The 25,050-nt window shown below is 43.1% G+C and overlaps 1 protein-coding gene across 1 annotated transcript in view; it reads left to right on the forward strand.

Moving 5' to 3' along the window:
• LOC116355514 (xylosyltransferase 1-like) overlaps positions 1–25,050 on the forward strand; it is a 122,326-nt gene that overhangs the window by 53,044 nt on the left and 44,232 nt on the right. Inside the window, exons 2-4 of the mRNA XM_031799824.1 lie at positions 6,494–7,130; positions 18,379–18,551; positions 22,789–22,991. Of these exons, the coding sequence (XP_031655684.1) occupies positions 6,494–7,130; positions 18,379–18,551; positions 22,789–22,991 (1,013 nt within the window). The remainder of the gene's footprint in view (positions 1–6,493; positions 7,131–18,378; positions 18,552–22,788; positions 22,992–25,050) is intronic.

A 25,050-nucleotide genomic window follows, 5' to 3' on the forward strand; every position in this document is an offset into this window, starting at 1 on the left:
TAACCACGGTTGGTACCTCCTGCAACGTACTCAGTGTGCTCTAAGTCACAGGAGGTTGGTGGCACCTTAATTGGGGAGGACGGGCTCGTGGTATTGGCCGGAGCGGAATCAGTGGAATGGTAACAAATACATCCAATACGTGGTTCTCTGGTTTTGATACCATTCGCTCCGTTCCTCCCCTCAGCAGCCTCCTGTGCTCTAAGTATACACATGAATACATGTGCGTTGAGGCAAGAAGTAATGCGGCTTAAACAGTTGATGTTAGACATATCGCAGCTTGGAGCAGACCTGGGTTCAGATACTATACCTCCAGCCGTGTTCCTGTAGTGTTTGTAGCCAGCGTCCGTGGTTCGTAACAGGAAGCGGGGCTGGCACAGGGATCAGCGCTTTTTACATCTAGGTAATTATGTAAGAGCTTTAACGACACAGCAGGGGATCCTGACTGACGACTGAGGCTGCCCCACAGAGTGCCTGATCCCCGCGACCAGCTCAACACATGATGAATGATCCAGCAGCACGTGTCATGTGTGGCCTGCTAACCTACGGCAGGCCAGTTTGATTAGTCATGTCTGACGAGGCAGATAGGTAAGGAGGAGACTGATGTGTGAACTGATTTGAGATTATCATTTACCAAAGATAGTGGATAAATGAAGATGTTCCACTCAGGCCGTTTACCAATCTGAGAAAATGGTCAGTTTAACGGGGTGGCTTTCCCATAGGCACCAATGCATTAGCAGCTGGGTCTGGTCTGTTTAGTTCATTGGCTGTATATGAACCAGAATAGATTAGCGAGTGGGATGTCTCTCTTGCTCTGCCGTCTCTGGGTTTACTTCTGGAGCTCCATGTTCTCATTCTTTAGTGTCACCTCATAGTTGATGTTTCAGTATCCCAACCTTACAAACAGAGGCTTACTTTAGCATTGTAGCTATTGTATTACCACCAGAGGCTTACTTTAGCATTGTAGCTATTGTATTACAAACAGAGGCTTACTTTAGCATTGTAGCTATTGTATTACAAGCAGAGGCTTACTTTAGCATTGTAGCTATTGCATTACAAGCAGAGGCTTACTTTAGCATTGTAGCTATTGTATTACCACCAGAGGCTTACTTTAGCATTGTAGCTATTGTATTACAAACAGAGACTTACTTTAGCATTGTAGCTATTATATTACAAGCAGAGGCTTACTTTAGCATTGTAGCTATTGTATTACAAACAGAGGCTTACTTTAGCATTGTAGCTATTGTATTACAAACAGAGACTTACTTTAGCATTGCAGCTATTATATTACAAGCAGAGGCTTACTTTAGCATTGTAGCTATTGTATTACAAGCAGAGGCTTACTTTAGCATTGTAGCTATTGTATTACCACCAGAGGCTTACTTTAACATTGTAGCTATTGTATTACGAACAGAGGCTTACTTTAGCATTGTAGCTATTGTATTACAAGCAGAGGCTTACTTTAGCATTGTAGCTATTGTATTACAAGCAGAGGCTTACTTTAGCATTGTAGCTATTGTATTACCACCAGAGGCTTACTTTAGCATTGTAGCTATTGTATTACAAACAGAGGCTTACTTTAGCATTGTAGCTATTGTATTACCACCAGAGGCTTACTTTAGCATTGTACCTATTGTATTACAAACAGAGGCTTACATTAGCATTGTAGCTATTGTATTACAAGCAGAGGCTTACTTTAGCATTGTACCTATTGTATTACCACCAGAGACTTACTTTAGCATTGTAGCTATTGTATTACAAACAGAGGCTTACTTTAGCACTGCTTCTTAACACAGCGCACATCCAACCCAGAAGCCAGCCGCACCAATGTGTCGGAGGAAACACCGTGCACCTGGCAACCTTGGTTAATGCGCACTGCGCCCGGCCCGCCACAGGAGTCGCTGGTGCGCGATGAGACAAGGATATCCCTACCGGCCAAGGCCTCCCTAACCCGGACAACGCTAGGCCAATTGTGCGTTGCCCCACGGACCTCCCGGTCGCTGCTGATTTTCATCAGTACAGTAACGCTTATTACTGAATGTTTCCCCCATTACTGACCAGCTCTCCTCATTACCCAGAGGGCCAGTTACGTCATAGCCTTGAAGAGATGTTTCTCTGCGGAGAAAAATAGATAGAAACAGCTGTAGTTAACCGATAGATGGTGTGTGTGTGTGTGTGTGTGTGTGTGCGTGCGTGCGTGCGTGCGGTGTGAGAGAGAACGATTTGTCAGATAGCAGTTGATTGAGTGTGTATGGGAGCCACAGCTCATCTGAGTTGGCCCCATGTGGGAGAAATAGCCAGTAAAACGAGGGCCAGATTTAAAGTGATGTGTTCAGTGCTGCTGCTAAGGGTCACCAGGGGACCAGTACAGTAAATGACAATAGGGATGGAGGATGGAGGGAAGGAGGGAGGGAAGGGTAGTGCTAGTGTGCAGGTAGAATTTGAGAAATGAACAGATTTCCCCCCTGGAGTGAGAGATGGGGGGAGGAAGAGGAGAGGGAGAGTGTGTATGCCTGAGCAGCTGTGGTGTGAGAGATATGAAGTTGAAAGGAGATTGGAGAATGGAGAGGCGGGGGGGGGGGGCAGGCCAGATAAAGTATCTCCCTTTCTCCCCTGTGGTAAAGGAAATGGGGTAAATGGAATGAGCCGGTATGAGGTGTACAGTATAACAAATGGACCAAACCATCCCTTGTAGGTGGGGGTGGTTCAGTCAGAGTTCCAGCCTCAGTCCCTCACTCCATTGCCCCAGCCCTCCTACCTGCAATGATGGATAGCCCGAACGTTTACCCTTTTACCTGCTTGCATTCTCTCTCACTGAGCGATGGGGGCCGAGAGGGGCGAAGGGGGTTTAGTAAGCGACCGCGTGTCGGGCGAACCGGGCTTGGCCTCCCCAAAGCACACTGTGTAGGATAAGACAGATTCCCCCTAGCGATCGATAACCAAGCACACACACACGCGCACACACCCCAATGGCCTAGCTTCCTAGCCTAAACATCCCTGGGCTATTAATGGTCCATTTCCCCATCTTTTCCTCTCTAAGAGCCCCCTGCTCTGTCCCCACAGAGTTAAACACAGACTGAGATTAAAGAGAGAGAAGTCCTTTAAACTCAGGAGAGCAGGAGAGAGAGAGAGAGAGGACAGAAACTAGGGATCAGGAGAGAGAGGGAGAGGAATCGGAAGGAGACAAAGAGTTAGAGATGAAGAACAGAGGAACAGAAGTATTTATTTCTACACATGTGAATCATATTCACCCCCCGGTTTCATTATACAACATGTTTTTAAAATATTTTTGAATGCAGAAATGCCTTATTATGCCTTAATGCCTGTTTATTTAGCCAGAGGCCTGCTGTGCTGTTGGGCTCAACACTTTTCTCTTTCAAATAGAGACAGTTAAAAGATGAAGACAACAGATTTAATGCGTTTGGATTTGGTCTTTCCTGCGATTCCAACCGTGTCCCTTCTTCTCATATCTCTCACGGCCCACGCAAAGCCAGGGATATCTGCTGCTCCAGGGCTAACATGTGCTCTTTTTAACTCCACTCCTCTCTCTTTCTATTATCTCTCTCTCTCTATCTCTCTCTCTCTCTCTCTCTCTCTCTCTCTCTCTTTCTATTCTCTCTCTCTCTTTCTATTCTCTCTGTCTCTCTTTCTATTCTCTATCTCTCTCTCTTTCTATTCTCTCTCTCTCTTTTCTCTCTCTCTCTCTCTTTCTATTCTCTCTCTCTCTCTCTTTCTATTCTCTCTCTTTCTATTCTCTCTCTCTCTCTCTCTCTCTCTCTCTCTCTCTCTCTCTCTCTCTTTCTATTCTCTCTCTCTTTCTATTCTCTCTCTCTCTTTCTATTCTCTCTCTCTTTCTATTCTCTCTCTCTCTTTCTATTCTCTCTCTTTCTATTCCCTCCCTCCCTCCTACCCCTGAACTCTTTTAAACGTCCTAAAACATCCTATGACTAGCGTACTTTGGATTAGCCCCTAGAAGCGGTCCCTTTGAATTTGGGCGCGTGGGGATATTTTAAGGTGATCGGTAGTGTAGGGCAGCTGTTACATGGAGGATTAACAGCTTCTAACGTGTATTACCTCAGCCGGTATAACACAGCAGCTGTGGACCGCCACACACACACACACACACAGAGGAGAAGAGAGGCGGTGACCCAGTTGTGGCAGCAGGTGGGTTGGAGGTGATTTGAATGAGGTTGAGGTTTAAGAGAATCCGTGGGTGTAATGAAGAGGGTACTTCAGCTATTTGCACATATGTTCCCCATGTCAATAAAGACCCTTTTAATTGAATTGAATTGAATTGAGAGAGAGAACTGACAGTGAGAATGTTATGCAAAGATTAGGAAGTTCTATCATAAATCTCACAAAAATGCCCGCCCCTCCCCTCTCTCCACCCCCCTACCCCTTTCACTCCCGCCCTCCCTCCTCTTCTGTCTCCCTACTTGTCTCTGTCTCAGTCTTACACCTCTGTAATAGGCTCAGACACAAGGTGTTTGCAAAGAGAAGAGGTTGATGTGCTGAGAGAAATGCATTTCCATACCGAGCAGTGCGCCTCTCTCTCTCTCTCTCTCTCTCTCACCTCTCTCTCTCACCTCTCTCTCTCTCTCTCTCTCTCTCTCTCTCACCTCTCTCGCTCTCTCACCTCTCGCTCTCTCACCTCTCACTCTCTCTATCACCTCTCTCTCACCTATCGCTCTCTCACCTCTCTCGCTCTCTCACTTCTCTCGCTCTCTCATCTCTCTCTCTCTCTATCACCTCTCTCTCACCTCTCTCGCTCTCTCACCTCTCTCGCTCTCTCACCTCTCTCTCTCTATCACCTCTCTCTCACCTCTCTCTCTCTCTCACCTCTCTCACCTCTCTCTCTCTCTATCACCTCTCTCTCACCTCTCTCGGTCTCTTACCTCTTTCTCTCTCACCTCTCTCTCGCTATCAGCTGTGACTGTAAACAGAGAGACACATGAAGTGCCTCAGCTTGTACTGGAGCTCTATATCCTCTCCCACCGCCGTTGTTCTTTGCCCTTCCTCTCTCTCTCTCTCTCTCTCTCTCTCTCTCTCTCTCTCTCTCTCTCTCTCTCTCACTCACACACACACACACATTTGCTCTCCTCCCGCGCTCTCCGCCTGTCTAGCGAAGTGTGTGTGTTTCACGGCGTCTGAGCCAGGTAGGCAGAGGAAGCTCTCTCGCCTGTTCCATCTGATGCGTCGGGGAACATTTCAGTGAAGCGAGCACTTCCGAGGTGCGGCAGAACTCTCCCGCATGTCAACGCTCTCCTGGAAAGATGGGAAAATTGTACATTCAGATCTTGGCTCAAAGCACACAAACAAGGGCTGCAAACACACACACACACACACACAAACACCCGGCGGTGACACACACACCGCCTCCTTTTCACACGCCACACTATTGTAATTCCATAATCATCACGTGGCTCCGGAGAATGTGGAATCAGAGAATACATGTGTTCCCTGAATGCTTACACACACAAACACACACACACATACACACACACACACAGAATCACATTCCGGTGCTTTATCTCCCTTGGTAATCTGTTTACGGGGTGACAGGCACGTCAGGGGAAAAGTTAATTGAAATCGGTACTAATCTGATGATGACACGCACACAGCCACAGAAAGTAGTCCTCGTCCCCGTCGTCACCGTGGCGATATGCCCAGTCAGCCAGTCAGGTTGCACCTTGTTGTGTTGTGGCAGGGAGCAGAGGGAGTCAATGAGTTAAGGCTACTTCATTTCATGCCTCTTGGTTCTGTTAAGCTGCTTGGTGTGTGTGTGGCGTGTTGATTGGTAATCTGACATTTCATATGCGCCTCCCTGACTCACTCACCACAGATCTGGTTCTGCTTGTTTGTGCCCCCCTATCCCCTCCCCCCTCTTCTCTCATTATCTATCCTTCTCTTTCCTCGCCCCCTCTTCTCTCATTATCTATCTTTCTCTTTCCTCGCCCCCTCTTCTCTCATTATCTATCCTTCTCTTTCCTCGCCCCCTCTTCTCTCATTATCTATCCTTCTCTTTCCTCACCCCCTCTTCTCTCATTATCTATCCTTCTCTTTCATCCCCCCTTCTTCCCACCTTCTCTCGCTCCTTCGCCTTTTCCTCCACCTTTCCTCTGTCACTATCTTTTTCCTCCCATCTTTCCTTCTCCTCTGTCCTCCCCCTCCTCCTTCCCCCTTCTCTCTCCTTTACTCCATTCTTCCCTTCTCCCACTATTGTGAATGAGAATTAGTTCCTAACTAAATTACATTCAAATTAAAAACCAACAACAATGAAACTAATCTGCTCTCTCCCTCTCCTCTTCTCACAGGATGGCTACTATTCCCACCGCCCCAAGGAGAAAGTCAGAGTGGACAGCAACAATGAAACTAATCTGCTCTCTCCGTCTCCTCTTCTCACAGGATGGCTACTATTACCACCGCCCCAAGGAGAAAGTCAGAGTGGACAGCAACAATGAAACTAATCTGCTCTCTCCCTCTCCTCTTCTCACAGGATGGCTACTATTCCCACCGCCCCAAGGAGAAAGTCAGAGTGGACAGCAACAATGAGAACTCTGTCCCCAAAGACTTTGAGAACATAGACAATAGTAACTTTGGCGCCCGTTCGCAGCCCCAGCGCCAGCCTCCAGGGGGCGCTAACAGTAACAAACGCAGGGAGAGGCTGCAGGAGAAGGCCCATGCGGAACAGGCAACCTGGAAGGATAACGCTCCGATTCTCAGCCGGAGCTCCAACGAGGTCCTCCAGTACGGACGAGCCGTAGCCCAGAATGGCTCACTTCCTGTGGGCCCGAAAGCGGTTGGAGCCGGGGTGGACTCCAGGAACCACCACAGCCGCTCTTCACAGCCACAGAGCCAGGGTCAGGCTCAGACTTACCCCCAGTCGCCGTCCCACCCCCAGACTCAACATAGACACCAACACCCGCATCAAACCAGGAAGCAGGCGACTGCGGCTCCATTGGAGGTTGTTTACGACCAGCCGCCAAAGTGTGAGATCAGTGGGAAGGAAGCCATTTCGGCTCTGTCCAGAGCCAAGACCAAGGAGTGCCGGCAGCAGATAGCTGAAGTGTACTGTAGACACAAGGAAGGTCAACTGATGCCTGAGAAGGTCACCCGCTACTGTCCCATAGAGGGTGAGTTAGTAGATATACTGTTACTGTCCCATAGAGGGTGAGTTAATATATATACTGTTACTGTAACATAGAGGGTGAGTTAATAGATATACTGTTACTGTCCCATAGAGGGTGAGTTAATATATATACTGTTTACTGTCCCATAGAGGGTGAGTTAATAGATATACTGTTACTGTCCCATAGAGGGTGAGTTAATATATATACTGTTTACTGTAACATAGAGGGTGAGTTAATAGATATATACTGTTACTGTACCATAGAGGGTGAGTTAATATATATACTGTTTACTGTAACATAGAGGGTGAGTTAATATATATACTGTTACTGTACCATAGAGGGTGAGTTAATAGATATACTGTTTACTGTAACATAGAGGGTGAGTTAATAGATATACTGTTACTGTAACATAGAGGGTGAGTTAATAGATATACTGTTACTGTAACATAGAGGGTGAGTTAATAGATATACTGTTTACTGTACCATAGAGGGTGAGTTAATAGATATACTGTTACTGTAACATAGAGGGTGAGTTAATAGATATACTGTTTACTGTAACATAGAGGGTGAGTTAATAGATATACTGTTTACTGTAACATAGAGGGTGAGTTAATAGATATACTGTTTACTGTAACATAGAGGGTGAGTTAATAGATATACTGTTACTGTAACATAGAGGGTGAGTTAATAGATATACTGTTTACTGTAACATAGAGGGTGAGTTAATAGATATACTGTTTACTGTAACATAGAGGGTGAGTTAATATATATACTGTTTACTGTAACATAGAGGGTGAGTTAATAGATATACTGTTACTGTAACATAGAGGGTGAGTTAATAGATATACTGTTACTGTAACATAGAGGGTGAGTTAATAGATATACTGTTACTGTAACATAGAGGGTGAGTTAATAGATATACTGTTGCTGTAACATAGAGGGTGAGTTAATAGATATACTGTTTACTGTAACATAGAGGGTGAGTTAATATATATACTGTTACTGTAACATAGAGGGTGAGTTAATAGATATACTGTTACTGTAACATAGAGGGTGAGTTAATAGATATACTGTTTACTGTAACATAGAGGGTGAGTTAATATATATACTGTTACTGTAACATAGAGGGTGAGTTAATAGATATACTGTTTACTGTAACATAGAGGGTGAGTTAATAGATATACTGTTACTGTAACATAGAGGGTGAGTTAATAGATATACTGTTTACTGTAACATAGAGGGTGAGTTAATAGATATACTGTTTACTGTAACATAGAGGGTGAGTTAATATATATACTGTTACTGTAACATAGAGGGTGAGTTAATAGATATACTGTTTACTGTAACATAGAGGGTGAGTTAATAGATATACTGTTACTGTAACATAGAGGGTGAGTTAATATATATACTGTTACTGTAACATAGAGGGTGAGTTAATAGATATACTGTTACTGTAACATAGAGGGTGAGTTAATAGATATACTGTTACTGTAACATAGAGGGTGAGTTAATAGATATACTGTTACTGTAACATAGAGGGCGAGTTAATATATATAGTGTTACTGTAACATAGAGGGTGAGTTAATATATATACTGTTACTGTAACATAGAGGGTGAGTTAATAGATATACTGTTTACTGTAACATAGAGGGTGAGTTAATAGATATATTGTTACTGTAACATAGAGGGTGAGTTAATAGATATACTGTTTACTGTAACATAGAGGGTGAGTTAATAGATATACTGTTTACTGTAACATAGAGGGTGAGTTAATAGATATACTGTTTACTGTAACATAGAGGGTGAGTTAATAGATATACTGTTTACTGTAACATAGAGGGTGAGTTAATAGATATACTGTTACTGTAACATAGAGGGTGAGTTAATAGATATACTGTTACTGTAACATAGAGGGTGAGTTAATAGATATACTGTTTACTGTAACATAGAGGGTGAGTTAATATATATACTGTTACTGTACCATAGAGGGTGAGTTAATAGATATACTGTTTACTGTAACATAGAGGGTGAGTTAATAGATATACTGTTACTGTACCATAGAGGGTGAGTTAATAGATATACTGTTACTGTCCCATAGAGGGTGAGTTAATATATATACTGTTACTGTCCCATAGAGGGTGAGTTAATAGATATACTGTTACTGTCCCATAGAGGGTGAGTTAATATATATACTGTTACTGTACCATAGAGGGTGAGTTAATATATATACTGTTACTGTAACATAGAGGGTGAGTTAATAGATATACTGTTACTGTCCCATAGAGGGTGAGTTAATATATATACTGTTACTGTAACATAGAGGGTGAGTTAATATATATACTGTTACTGTAACATAGAGGGTGAGTTAATATATATACTGTTACTGTAACATAGAGGGTGAGTTAATATATATACTGTTACTGTAACATAGAGGGTGAGTTAATAGATATACTGTTTACTGTAACATAGAGGGTGAGTTAATAGATATACTGTTTACTGTAACATAGAGGGTGAGTTAATAGATATACTGTTTACTGTAACATAGAGGGTGAGTTAATAGATATACTGTTTACTGTAACATAGAGGGTGAGTTAATAGATATACTGTTTACTGTAACATAGAGGGTGAGTTAATAGATATACTGTTACTGTAACATAGAGGGTGAGTTAATAGATATACTGTTTACTGTAACATAGAGGGTGAGTTAATAGATATACTGTTTACTGTAACATAGAGGGTGAGTTAATATATATACTGTTACTGTAACATAGAGGGTGAGTTAATAGATATACTGTTTACTGTAACATAGAGGGTGAGTTAATATATATACTGTTACTGTACCATAGAGGGTGAGTTAATAGATATACTGTTTACTGTAACATAGAGGGTGAGTTAATAGATATACTGTTACTGTCCCATAGAGGGTGAGTTAATATATATACTGTTACTGTCCCATAGAGGGTGAGTTAATAGATATACTGTTACTGTCCCATAGAGGGTGAGTTAATATATATACTGTTACTGTACCATAGAGGGTGAGTTAATATATATACTGTTACTGTAACATAGAGGGTGAGTTAATAGATATACTGTTACTGTCCCATAGAGGGTGAGTTAATATATATACTGTTACTGTAACATAGAGGGTGAGTTAATATATATACTGTTTACTGTAACATAGAGGGTGAGTTAATATATATACTGTTACTGTAACATAGAGGGTGAGTTAATATATATACTGTTACTGTAACATAGAGGGTGAGTTAATATATATACTGTTACTGTAACATAGAGGGTGAGTTAATAGATATACTGTTTACTGTAACATAGAGGGTGAGTTAATATATATACTGTTACTGTAACATAGAGGGAGAGTTAATAGATATACTGTTACTGTAACATAGAGGGTGAGTTAATAGATATACTGTTACTGTAACATAGAGGGTAGGTTAATATATATACTGTTACTGTAACATAGAGGGTGAGTTAATATATATACTGTTACTGTAACATAGAGGGTGAGTTAATATATATACTGTTACTGTAACATAGAGGGTGAGTTAATAGATATACTGTTACTGTAACATAGAGGGTGAGTTAATAGATATACTGTTACTGTAACATAGAGGGTGAGTTAATAGATATACTGTTACTGTAACATAGAGGGTGAGTTAATAGATATACTGTTACTGTAACATAGAGGGTGAGTTAATATATATACTGTTACTGTAACATAGAGGGTGAGTTAATAGATATACTGTTACTGTAACATAGAGGGTGAGTTAATAGATATACTGTTACTGTAACATAGAGGGTGAGTTAATAGATATACTGTTTACTGTAACATAGAGGGTGAGTTAATAGATATACTGTTACTGTAACATAGAGGGTGAGTTAATAGATATACTGTTTACTGTAACATAGAGGGTGAGTTAATATATATACTGTTACTGTACCATAGAGGGTGAGTTAATAGATATACTGTTACTGTACCATAGAGGGTGAGTTAATATATATACTGTTACTGTAACATAGAGGGTGAGTTAATAGATATACTGTTACTGTACCATAGAGGGTGAGTTAATATATATACTGTTACTGTAACATAGAGGGTGAGTTAATATATATACTGTTACTGTACCATAGAGGGTGAGTTAATAGATATACTGTTACTGTACCATAGAGGGTGAGTTAATAGATATACTGTTACTGTAACATAGAGGGTGAGTTAATATATATACTGTTACTGTAACATAGAGGGTGAGTTAATAGATATACTGTTTACTGTAACATAGAGGGTGAGTTAATATATATATACTGTTACTGTACCATAGAGGGTGAGTTAATAGATATACTGTTACTGTAACATAGAGGGTGAGTTAATATATATACTGTTACTGTAACATAGAGGGTGAGTTAATAGATATACTGTTTACTGTAACATAGAGGGTGAGTTAATATATATACTGTTACTGTAACATAGAGGGTGAGTTAATATATATACTGTTACTGTACCATAGAGGGTGAGTTAATAGATATACTGTTACTGTAACATAGAGGGTGAGTTAATAGATATACTGTTACTGTACCATAGAGGGTGAGTTAATAGATATACTGTTACTGTACCATAGAGGGTGAGTTAATATATATACTGTTACTGTAACATAGAGGGTGAGTTAATAGATATATACTGTTACTGTAACATAGAGGGTGAGTTAATAGATATACTGTTACTGTAACATAGAGGGTGAGTTAATATATATACTGTTACTGTAACATAGAGGGTGAGTTAATAGATATACTGTTACTGTAACATAGAGGGTGAGTTAATATATATACTGTTACTGTAACATAGAGGGTGAGGGTGTGAACTGTTTGGGTATACTGGGTGTGAACCATTTGGGTATACTGGGTGTGAACCGTTTGGGTATACTGGGTGTGAACCGTTTGGGTATACTGGGTGTGAACAGTTTGTATACTGGGTGTGAACCGTTTGGGTATACTGGGTGTGAACAGTTTGTATACTGGGTGTGAACAGTTTGTATACTGGGTGTGAACAGTTTGGGTATACTGGGTGTGAACCGTTTGGGTATACTGGGTGTGAACAGTTTGGGTATACTGGGTGTGGACCGTTTGTATACTGGGTGTGAACAGTTTGTATACTGGGTGTGGACAGTTTGTATACTGGGTGTGGACAGTTTGTATACTGGGTGTGAACCGTTTGGGTATACTGGGTGTGAACCGTTTGGGTATACTGGGTGTGAACAGTTTGTATACTGGGTGTGAACAGTTTGTATACTGGGTGTGAACAGTTTGTATACTGGGTGTGGTACAGTTTGTATACTGGGTGTGAACAGTTTGTATACTGGGTGTGAACAGTTTGTATACTGGGTGTGGACAGTTTGTATACTGGGTGTGAACAGTTTGTATACTGGGTGTGGTACAGTTTGTATACTGGGTGTGAACAGTTTGTATACTGGGTGTGAACAGTTTGTATACTGGGTGTGAACAGTTTGTATACTGGGTGTGAACAGTTTGTATACTGGGTGTGAACAGTTTGTATACTGGGTGTGAACAGTTTGTATACTGGGTGTGGTACAGTTTTTATACTGGGTGTGAACAGTTTGTATACTGGGTGTGAACAGTTTGTATACTGGTTGTGGTACAGTTTGTATACTGGGTGTGAACAGTTTGTATACTGGGTGTGAACAGTTTGTATACTGGGTGTGGTACAGTTTATATACTGGGTGTGGACAGTTTGTATACTGGGTGTGGTACAGTTTGTATACTGGGTGTGGTACAGTTTGTATACTGGGTGTGAACAGTTTGTATACTGGGTGTGAACAGTTTGTATACTGGGTGTGGACAGTTTGTATACTGGGTGTGAACAGTTTGTATACTGGGTGTGAACAGTTTGTATACTGGGTGTGGACAGTTTGTATACTGGGTGTGGTACAGTTTGTATACTGGGTGTGAACAGTTTGTATACTGGGTGTGGTACAGTTTGTATACTGGGTGTGAACAGTTTGTATACTGGGTGTGAACAGTTTGTATACTGGGTGTGAACAGTTTGTATACTGGGTGTGAACAGTTTGTATACTGGGTGTGAACAGTTTGTATACTGGGTGTGGTACAGTTTGTATACTGGGTGTGAACAGTTTGTATACTGGGTGTGAACAGTTTGTATACTGGGTGTGGTACATTTTGTATACTGGGTGTGAACAGTTTGTATACTGGGTGTGAACAGTTTGTATACTGGGTGTGGTACAGTTTGTATACTGGGTGTGGACAGTTTGTATACTGGGTGTGGTACAGTTTGTATACTGGGTGTGAACAGTTTGTATACTGGGTGTGGTACAGTTTGTATACTGGGTGTGAACAGTTTGTATACTGGGTGTGGTACAGTTTGTATACTGGGTGTGAACAGTTTGTATACTGGGTGTGGTACAGTTTGTATACTGGGTGTGAACAGTTTGTATACTGGGTGTGAACAGTTTGTATACTGGGTGTGAACAGTTTGTATACTGGGTGTGAACAGTTTGTATACTGGGTGTGGTACAGTTTGTATACTGGGTGTGAACAGTTTGTATACTGGGTGTGGTACAGTTTGTATACTGGGTGTGAACAGTTTGTATACTGGGTGTGGTACAGTTTGTATACTGGGTGTGGACAGTTTGTATACTGGGTGTGGTACAGTTTGTATACTGGGTGTGGTACAGTTTGTATACTGGGTGTGAACAGTTTGTATACTGGGTGTGGTACACTCGAGCATATTTGACCAGATACTCTTTCATATGATATAAAAACAATTGCTCGAACATTCTGTTTGTTAGTCAATCATAGTAATAGTGTAATCATCGTGCGACAGCTTGATAGAGGCTCCTTTGAAACATGTTGTTTGTTTTGTCGTCATGGTCTGTGTATGTACTGTCAGTGTCTGAGTCCCAAATGGCTCTAATCCCTTTATCGTCCACTTCTTTAGACCAGGGCTCGTAGGGTTCTGCTCAAAAGTAGTGCACTATTTAGGGAATAGGGAGCCATTTAGGACGTATACCATCTCTTTTTACAGCAGGAAAATACAATATCCCCTGAAGCTGAAATAAAATCTGTTTTGACTTAGGCACACAAACACAACCATTTATGTACACACACGCACGCACGCACACACACATTTATGCACACACACAGATGTATGCATATACACACACACACATACAGATACACAGATATACACACACGCACACTACACTTACTGTTGTTTTACTGCTAATAATTCCAATTCATATCAAAGTCAGGCAAGAAATGTGTTTCTTGGCTGATGAGACATTTGAGTGAGAGAATGGAAGACATTTTTTTTATTTACACCAAATTGCTTTCCAATTTTCATTCTGTTCAGCCAAGCTGGCCACAGAAATGCAAGTTCGCACACACACACACACGCACACATGCACACTTACAACCACACACAGACAGACGGATACACACAGGAACGCACAAACTCTTTCGCTTTCTCACCCTCTTCCTTTCTCTCTCTTTTTCTCTCTCTCTTTCTTACTCACAAACACACACAACACCGCACACACACCGCGTACACACAATTTCCCAAGTAGACTGGTTGAACATCTGCAGGTTGGCAGAAGACTCCTGTAAACAAAATCTGTGAGCTTGCCACCATCAGTGGGCACCATGCAGCAATGTTTAAAGAAACAACACACACACACACACACACACACGCACACACACACACACACACACGCACACACACACACACACACACACACGCACGCACACACACACACACACACACGCACACACACACGCACACACACACACACACGCACACGCACACACGCACGCACACACACGCACACGCACTCACACACACACACACACACACACACACACACACACACACACACACACACAGACACAGAGAAGTGTATGGAGGACATCTGGCCAGACATAACCAGACACTGTGCACCCACAATGACGTGTAACCTTGTAGGCTTCTGGACACTACAGGCTACACTTCCAGAAGATGGAAAGTAATGCTTGTCTATCTGGGACGATTCCAATGGTTGCGTCTGAAATTGCACCATAGTCACTTATAAGTGCACAAGTTTTGAATAGGGCGCCAACACACTTTGACTGCACCTTGTGAGTCTACCATGACTGCACCTTGTGTGTCCACCATGACTGCACCTTGTGAGTCCACCATGACTGCACCTTGTGAGTTCACCATGACTGCACCTTGTGAGTCCACCATGACTGTTGTGAGTCCACTTTGACTGCACCTTGTGAGTCCACTTTGACTGCACCTTGTGAGTCCACTTTGACTGCACCTTGTGAGTCCACCATGACTGCACCTTGTGTGTCCATCATGACTGCACCTTGTGAGTCCACCATGACTGCAACTATGTTCTGTACAGCAATGTAAGTGAGGATAAATATTCCCCAAGATATAAACCAACGCTTGTCTATCAGTGAATAAGCTCATGTCGTCTCCCTAGACCAGGGCTGTCCAACCCTCTTCCTGGAGATCTACCATCCTGTGAGTTTTCAGTCCAACCCTAATTTAACACACCTGATTATACTAATTAGCTGATCAACAAGACCTTAAATAGCTGAATCAGATAAGTTAAATTAGGGTTGGACTGAAAACCTTCAGGACAGTAGATCTCCAGGAAGAGGGTTGGGCAGCCCTGCCCTAGACTCACCATCGTCATCCCACTCCAACTGACAGTTTGATCAAAGGAGACGGGGGAATTGAAAAGGGCTTAATCCTGGTGGCGTCGTGTACCAACATTGACGGCTAAATTAAACCTCTTTTTCTTTTTCACTCCCTCTGTCTGTTCTGTCATCTGCCACAATGTTGTTCTTTCATCTCTCTCTCATCTCTCTCTCTCTCTCTCACCATGTCTCTGATGCACCAATCTGAATTTGAGGCGCTAACCTTGTTAGCTCTCCCTCTCGCTCTCTCCCCATGTCTCAGATGCACCAATCTGAATTTGAGGCACTAACCTTGTTAGCTACAAATTGTCCAATTTGATTTCATCGGTATTCTGTCCTTGAAGAGTTGTCTGGGTTAGCGCGTAGCCGTTAGCACCGGCTCCATAGGATATGAGAGGGTATATATTAGCATTAGTAGAGCCTCTATATGCTAGCTGGGCTATTGTCTAATGTCTACATGGTTGTAATATGTTGGATGGAACTGGCATCATCATTGGTTGATGTCAGTTGTCAGCCAATGACCTTGCATGTTCTCGGTCACCCCTAAATATGTAGCCGGTAACATCATTCGAGGCTTAGTCACTTGTTTGCTGATTAAAAAATAAAACCTAATTTATGTTCTATAAGACCTATATCTAGAACAAAGTACAAGATAGTTATACTCAGTCAGGTGAGACTTTAGTTGGATCCTTTGTGGTACTGAGCAGATGTTGCATTAAAGGACTTTAATATTGGAAACTAAAAGGACATTTCTGCTCCTCTCCTCTTCCAACCTCTCGCATGACTGGTTGAGATGGACGGCCATGACTTGCTGAAGTTACACAAGATGGAGAGAGAGAGAGAGAAGAATGAAATGATGGAGAGAGAGAGTGCTGATAGCAGATGAGGGAGAGGCAGTTTGAAAGATTGATGGCGATAGGAGAGAGGAAAAAGAGGGATATGGCAGTCTGGCATTTTTAGACCTATCAAGTCCCTGTAGGTGTAGAGACACACAACACATTGGCTCATTAGTTCAGCTAGCTAGCATATCACAAGCCTCAAAGTGCTTGGTGAAGCGCTCCGCCAATTAGCCTAGTGCCATGCTAGCCAGTGAACCTCCCGAGCTGCCTACCAATTACTGTTCAATCTGATACTGTGTGTGTGTGTGTGTGTGTGTGTGTGTGTGTGTGTATCCCATAGGCACAGCCAGGCTTCATAGTAACACACACACACACTTTCAAAACTCCATATTAATAGGCAGGATCATTAGGACCTAACTATGAATAGAACGATAATTATTGGGGGGGAATTGGCTGATTGAGTGATGGACAGGAGGCATGGCCAATTGGAGTCACGGGAGCATGAATGTAGCCCCGCCCCTGTTGTTAGGCTTTAAATACAAGCCAGCAAAAGGTCCTGCCCTTCAATTGAGATAATTACAGGGCAGCAGTAAGAGCCTAGCTTGTCCAGACACAGGGAGAGAGCCAGAAGGGGAGGGGCACCTTGTGATCTTTTTACCCCTGGGACAGCATACCCTAAGGGGGTTGAAACACTTACCACGTCCCCCGCTGCTGTAGACACAGGGGAGAACCGGGAGGGGCGCCTTGTAGCCTTTTTACCCCTGGGACAGCACACCCTAAGAGGGTGAAAGCACCCACCATCTTCTCCCCTCTTTTCTGCCCATCCAGGGACCATAGCGAGTCGTGACATGGTCCACCACTGCCGTCTGGGAAACCAAGTCCCCTGCCCGCACAACACAGAGGACCAGATTACTGCCATTATCTCCTGAACAACCTTGTCCTCTCTGTCGTCAACAAACATAACGTCTCAATAAAGCTCTGTGTTTCCTGTAACTCCATAGGCCCTGTGAACACAAAACAACCACCATATGTAATAATGGTGCTGGATTGTATTCCCCTAGTACTTATTTGCTGATGGAGAACACAATACAAGACCAAGAGAGAGGCTCTGAGCGGAAATCTTTTTTTAAAGGCGTTTCCTATTAGAATGAAAGAAAACACTATATGAATCTGTGTGGCTTTTTGGACGGTTTCTGGAGAGAGCTGGAATTGTTTGATTGTGTGGTTGTGAGTTGGAATAGTCATTGTCTACTTACTCCCAAGTCTTATTCTGGGACTGTGGTACAGAGCAATGATGACACACGATCAAGTGAACTCCACCCCAAACCCAAAGGAATGGTTCTAGGATTCCTATTCCTATCTTGTGGCCTTGCTGGTCATGGTCCAAATAACTCTATGGTCACATAGTGAACTCATCTCCTTGTGACATGCTTCTTCTACTTCATAGTATGCACAGTAACAGCACAGTAACAGAGTCACTGCGCCACATGTTCAGTACACCTTCCAGTGTATGAAGTATAGACGATGAAACCTAATGTGTGTGTTATTATTCTGTCCACGTAAGGCAATTGTCAGCGTCTGGGAGGAAGACTCGTCAGAGAGTTCTACATACAGGTACATGTTTTATTCTCTGTATGAATGACTAACAACCTGTCTCTGTACGGTATCCTTGTGTTGTTCAGGTAAGGCCAATGCCAACGTGGCGTGGGAGGAGGACTCGTCAGAGGGCCCACCGTCGGCCCCCGTCCGGATAGCCTTCGTCCTGGTGGTCCACGGCAGAGCCTCACGACAGTTCCAGAGACTTTTCAAGGCCATCTACCACACCTCACACTACTACTATATACATATAGACCAGGTAAGACTATAGACTACCATATACCACCTCACACTACTACTATATACATATAGACCAGGTAAGACTATAGACTACCATATACCACCTCACACTACTACTATATACATATAGACCAGGTAAGACTATAGACTACCATCTACCACCTCACACTACTACTATATACATATAGACCAGGTAAGACTATAGACTACCATCTACCACCTCACACTACTACTATATACATATAGACCAGGTAAGACTATAGACTACCATATACCACCTCACACTACTACTATATACATATAGACCAGGTAAGACTATAGACTACCATCTACCACCTCACACTACTACTATATACATATAGACCAGACTATAGACTACCATCTACCACCTCACACTACTACTATATACATATAGACCAGACTATAAACTACCATCTACCACCTCACACTACTACTATATACATATAGACCAGGTAAGACTATAGACTACCATATACCACCTCACACTACTACTATATACATATAGACCAGGTAAGACTATAGACAACCATCTACCACCTCACACTACTACTATATACATATAGACCAGACTATAGACTACCATCTACCACCTCACACTACTACTATATACATATAGACCAGGTAAGACTATAGACTACCATCTACCACCTCACACTACTACTATATGCATATAGACCAGGTAAGACTATAGACTACCATCTACCACCTCCCATACTACTATATCCATATAGACCAGCCTATAGACTACCATCTACCACCTCTCATACTACTATATACATATAGACCAGCCTATAGACTACCATCTACCACCTCCCATACTACTATATACATATAGACCAGCCTATAGACTACCATCTACCACCTCCCATACTACTATATACATATAGACCAGCCTATAGACTACCATCTACCACCTCCCATACTACTATATACATATAGACCAGCCTATGGCAGCAGATTGACGAGGGCGGCATTTTCTGAGCTAAACTGACCAAGACGCAACTCCATCAACAGCAAATAAAACCTCACATAATTCTGCACAAAGACAATGACAAATTCTTTCAACCAATTGGCAAATTGACTTTTTTTTCAGTGACGCCACCCTTTGATAAGCAGCGCCCACTTTGTGGAATATTTAGCTCGTCCATTCCCACTGCGCCGCCCCAGGGTGCTGTTGGAGAGATGCATCTCTGCAGCGCTCCAACAATGTTCAATCCAAGAAAATGATCTAACATAACGTAGCAGATATGGAATATGGTAGAAAATGTATGCAGGCTGGAGATAAAATGTATGTGGCCTTCTATAACCTACAGGCTGGAGATAAAATGTATGTGGCCTTCTATAACCTACAGGCTGGAGATAGAAATGTATGTGGCCTTCTATAGCCTACAGGCTGGAGATAAAATGTATGTGGCCTTCTATAGCCTGCAGGCTGGAGATAAAATGTATGTGGCCTTCTATAACCTACAGGCTGGAGATAAAATGTATGTGGCCTTCTATAGCCTGCAGGCTGGAGATAAAATGTATGTGGCCTTCTATAACCTACAGGCTGGAGATAAAATGTATGTGGCCTTCTATAGCCTGCAGGCTGGAGATAAAATGTATGTGGCCTTCTATAACCTACAGGCTGGAGATAAAATGTATGTGGCCTTCTATAACCTACAGGCTGGAGATAGAAATGTATGTGGCCTTCTATAGCCTACAGGCTGGAGATAAAATGTATGTGGCCTTCTATAGCCTACAGGCTGGAGATAAAATGTATGTGGCCTTCTATAGCCTACAGGCTGGAGATAAAAATGTATGTGGCCTTCTATAACCTACAGGCTGGAGATAGAAATGTATGTGGCCTTCTATAACCTACAGGCTGGAGATAAAATGTATGTGGCCTTCTATAACCTACAGGCTGGAGATAAAATGTATGTGGCCTTCTATAACCTACAGGCTGGAGATAAAATGTATGTGGCCTTCTATAACCTACAGGCTGGAGATAAAATGTATGTGGCCTTCTATAGCCTACAGGCTGGAGATAAAATGTATGTGGCCTTCTATAGCCTGCAGGCTGGAGATAAAATGTATGTGGCCTTCTATAGCCTACAGGCTGGAGATAAAATGTATGTGGCCTTCTATAGCCTGCAGGCTGGAGATAAAATGTATGTGGCCTTCTATAGCCTACAGGCTGGAGATAAAATGTATGTGGCCTTCTATAACCTACAGGCTGGAGATAAAATGTATGTGGCCTTCTATAGCCTACAGGCTGGAGATAAAATGTATGTGGCCTTCTATAGCCTACTGGCTGGAGATAGAAATGTATGTGGCCTTCTATAGCCTGCAGGCTGGAGATAGAAATGTATGTGGCCTTCTATAACCTACAGGCTGGAGATAAAATGTATGTGGCCTTCTATAACCTACAGGCTGGAGATAAAATGTATGTGGCCTTCTATAACCTACAGGCTGGAGATAAAATGTATGTGGCCTTCTATAGCCTACAGGCTGGAGATAAAATGTATGTGGCCTTCTATAGCCTACAGGCTGGAGATAGAAATGTATGTGGCCTTCTATAGCCTGCAGGCTGGAGATAGAAATGTATGTGGCCTTCTATAACCTACAGGCTGGAGATAAAATGTATGTGGCCTTCTATAACCTACAGGCTGGAGATAAAATGTATGTGGCCTTCTATAACCTACAGGCTGGAGATAAAATGTATGTGGCCTTCTATAACCTACCGGCTGGAGATAGAAATGTATGTGGCCATCTATAGCCTACAGGCTGGAGATAGAAATGTATGTGGCCTTCTATAACCTACAGGCTGGAGATAAAATGTATGTGGCCTTCTATAGCCTACAGGCTGGAGATAGAAATGTATGTGGCCTTCTATAACCTACAGGCTGGAGATAGAAATGTATGTGGCCTTCTATAACCTACAGGCTGGAGATAGAAATGTATGGCAATGTCATGAGACGGACACTTTTTAACCTCATGTAGGTTTCTCCGATCAAATAGCCTAACCTAAATGGGGCTCAATGACACAAAAAAGGAGTTGTCATGTTAACAAACGACATATCCTAAGAACTGGACAGGTCAAAGTAAGATGGACAATATGGAAACTGTTGTCCAGGAGTTTCACCACATTGCCATGGTCAGTGGTTTGTACGTTTGTATCCGTCCATTTTTGACAAGCCGATCACATTGAAAAAGAAAAACTTCTGCATTTCCCGCTGTGTAAACACATTGCAAATAGGTTGGTGACAACTCCTGATAAAGTTGGGAAGCTACTAGCTGAAATTCAGAGCATAAATAGCCAAATCGATTCGTCACAGGATTCAGGAGTAATAAAGCCAATGCGACAGCCTGTTTTACTAACTGTGGTTCTACCACATGGATGGACATTCATAAAATTCCATTGCTGGCCGACACCCCAGTAAGCACGAGCCCTTGTCTTTTGGACCTGTCCAGATGTCATTTTTTGGTGTTCAACAAATGTTATTTTACCTTTATGTAACTAGGCAAGTCAGTTAAGAACAGATTCTTATTTTCAATGATGGCCTAGGAACAGTGGGTTAACTGCCTGTTCAGGGGCAGAACGACAGATTTGTACCTTGTCAGCTTAGGGATTTGATCTTGCAACCTTCTGGTTACTAGTCCAACGCTCTAACCACTAGGCTACCTAGGCTACCTGCCAGCCCATTATGGTAGGCTTACCACATAGATGGGCATTCATAAAATTCAATTTCAGGCAACACCTCGGTAATCATAGACCGAAGCAGACGCCTTTTGGACATATTTTTGGGGTGCAGTTCCGGACCAGCCTTGACTTCCACAGACTTTGGTTTTTGGTCCTGTCCGGATCACCAATCATCACCAATCATAGACGTCTGTTTTTTGGTCTTGCCTATGGTGGCAGAACGTCAAGGACCAGCCCTGGAATCAAGTGTGCTAGACAGTATCTCTCAAGGAACAGGGTTGGAGAGCCCTGGATACCATTATCCTATCCTACGTAGGATATTGTCTTAAACCAGGGGTGTCCAACTCATTCCATGGAGAGCCTAGTGTCTGCTGATTTTTGGGTTTTCCTTTCAATTAAGACCTAGATACCTAGGTGAGGGGAGTTCCTTACTAACCAGTAACCTTAATTCATCAATCAAGTCCACGGGTGTAGAAAAAACCTGCAGACATTTGGCCCTCCGTGGAATGAGTTTTGAAACATTTTAAACACTTCCTCTTCTCTCCCCCTCCAGCGCTCCAACTACCTTCACAGACAGGTGCAGGCCCTGGCCTCCCAGTACCCCAACGTGAGGGTGACACCCTGGAGGATGGCTACCATCTGGGGCGGTGCCAGCCTGCTCACCATGTACCTCCGCAGCATGGCAGACCTCATCACCATGACCGACTGGAGCTGGGACTTCTTCATCAACCTCAGCGCTGCAGACTACCCCATCAGGTGACTGGGGTGGAGGTGACAGGGGGGTAGGAGGTGAGGGTTAGGATGGTGGGGGGTAGAGGCTAGCAGCATGGCAGACCTCATCACCATGACCGACTGGAGCTGGGACTTCTTCATCAACATCAGCGCTGCAGACTACCCCATCAGGTGACTGGGGTGGAGGTGACAGGGGGGTAGGGGGTGAGGGTTAGGATGGTGGGGGGTAGAGGCTAGCAGCATGTCAGACCTGATCACCATGACCGACTGGAGCTGGGACGTCTTCATTAACTTCAGCGCTGCAGACTACCCCATCAGGTGACTGGGGTGGAGGAGCAAGATTTTCCAGATAGTTGACCTACTGTGCATTCGGAAAGTATTCAAGACCCCTTGACTTCCACATTTTGTTACGTTACAGCCTTATTCTAAAAAGGATGCCATTTCCCCCCCTCATCAATCTACACACAATACCCCATAATGAAAAAGCAAAAACAGGTTTATCAACATTTTTGCAAAAGTATTCCGTATTCAGACCCTTTACTCAGTACTTTGTTGTAGCACATTTGGCAGCGGTTACAGCTTCATGTCGTCTTGGTTATGACACTACAAGCTTGGCACACCTGTATTTGGGGAGTTTTTCCCATTTTTCTCTGCAGATCCTCTCTGTCCGGTTGGATGGGGAGCGTTGCTGCACAGCTATTTTCAGGTCTCTCCAGAGATGTTCAATTGGGTTCAAGTCTGGGCTCTGGCTGGGACACTCAAGGACATTCAGAGACTTGTCCTGAAGCCACTCCTGCATTGTCTTGGCTGTGTGCTTAGGGTCGTTGTCCTGTTGGAAGGTGAACCTTCGGCCCCAGTCTGAGGTCTGGAGCAGTTTTTCATCAAGGATCTCTCTATACTTTGCTCTGTTCATCTATTCCTTTGACATCATGTCTTGGTTTTTGCTCTGACATGCACTATCAACTATGCGACCTTATATAGATTGGTGTGTGTCTTTCTAAATCATGTCCAATCAAGTTGTAGAAACATGTCAAGGATGATCAATGGAAACAGGATGCACCTGAGCTAAATGTTTAATAGCAAAAGGTCTGAACACTTTTTTACATTTGTGATAAATTAGCAAAAATGTCTAAACCTGTTTTTACTTCGTCATTATGGGGTATTGTGTCTAGGCTGATGAGGACATTTTTATTTATTTAATCAATTTTAGAATAAGGTTGTAATGTAACAAAATGTGGGAAAAGTCAAGTGCTCTGTCTATGTTTAAGTACGGAAGGAACAGCAGCTGTGTTGACAGCAAATTGGATTTAATGGAACGTCTTGGTGTTGCAGGATGTTTTGGGCCGCTTCTCCTTCGAAGCTATCAAGCTGGTTAGGGTTGAGTGGCCAGGAGAAATACTACTTCACGTGCTCACGTCCCTGTGTGACCTGACATGAAAGGACTCTGACGTTACAGAACTGAACGCTTTCAACACCAGTTTGGTCATGTTATGGATACAGTACCAAAAGGCATCTGAATAACTACCAGACAGTAGACACACAGCTATATAACCCCATAGGCCCTCAGGGAATCCATACTGTCACATTCACTGTACAACCACTGCAGACTTACAACAAAGACCCGAGCTAAACAACTTAAATAGATCAATCACAGTAGATCTCCGGTTCTTCTTAAGGTGATTACAGATTTGTTCCCCACGAACTCCAATCCCTCTCCTGGCTTACTTACTCAGTTGAATAGGTTACATGATGAACTGATTGCATGTTAATTGCCCCTAGGTCAATATGTATTGACTTTCCAACGGGTAGTGTTTGTGTGTGTGTGTGTGTGTGTGTGTGTTTGTGTGTGTGTGTGTGTGTGTGTGTGTGTGTGCGTGCGTGCGTGTGTGTGTGTGTGTGTGTGCGTGTGTGTGTGTGGCACCGCCCCAGATGGTAGCCATCCTCCAGGTGCTTGGGACAGAGGCCACCTGTCTGTGGAGGTAGTTGGAATGCTGGAGGGCAAGAGAAGAAGAGTTTAAAACTCATTCCACCGAGGGACGAGTGTCACACATACACACCATTGTGAACCTCAAGGTCATTAGTC

Source organism: Oncorhynchus kisutch, linkage group LG20, assembly GCF_002021735.2.
Source record: "Oncorhynchus kisutch isolate 150728-3 linkage group LG20, Okis_V2, whole genome shotgun sequence".
NCBI lineage: Eukaryota > Metazoa > Chordata > Actinopteri > Salmoniformes > Salmonidae > Oncorhynchus > Oncorhynchus kisutch.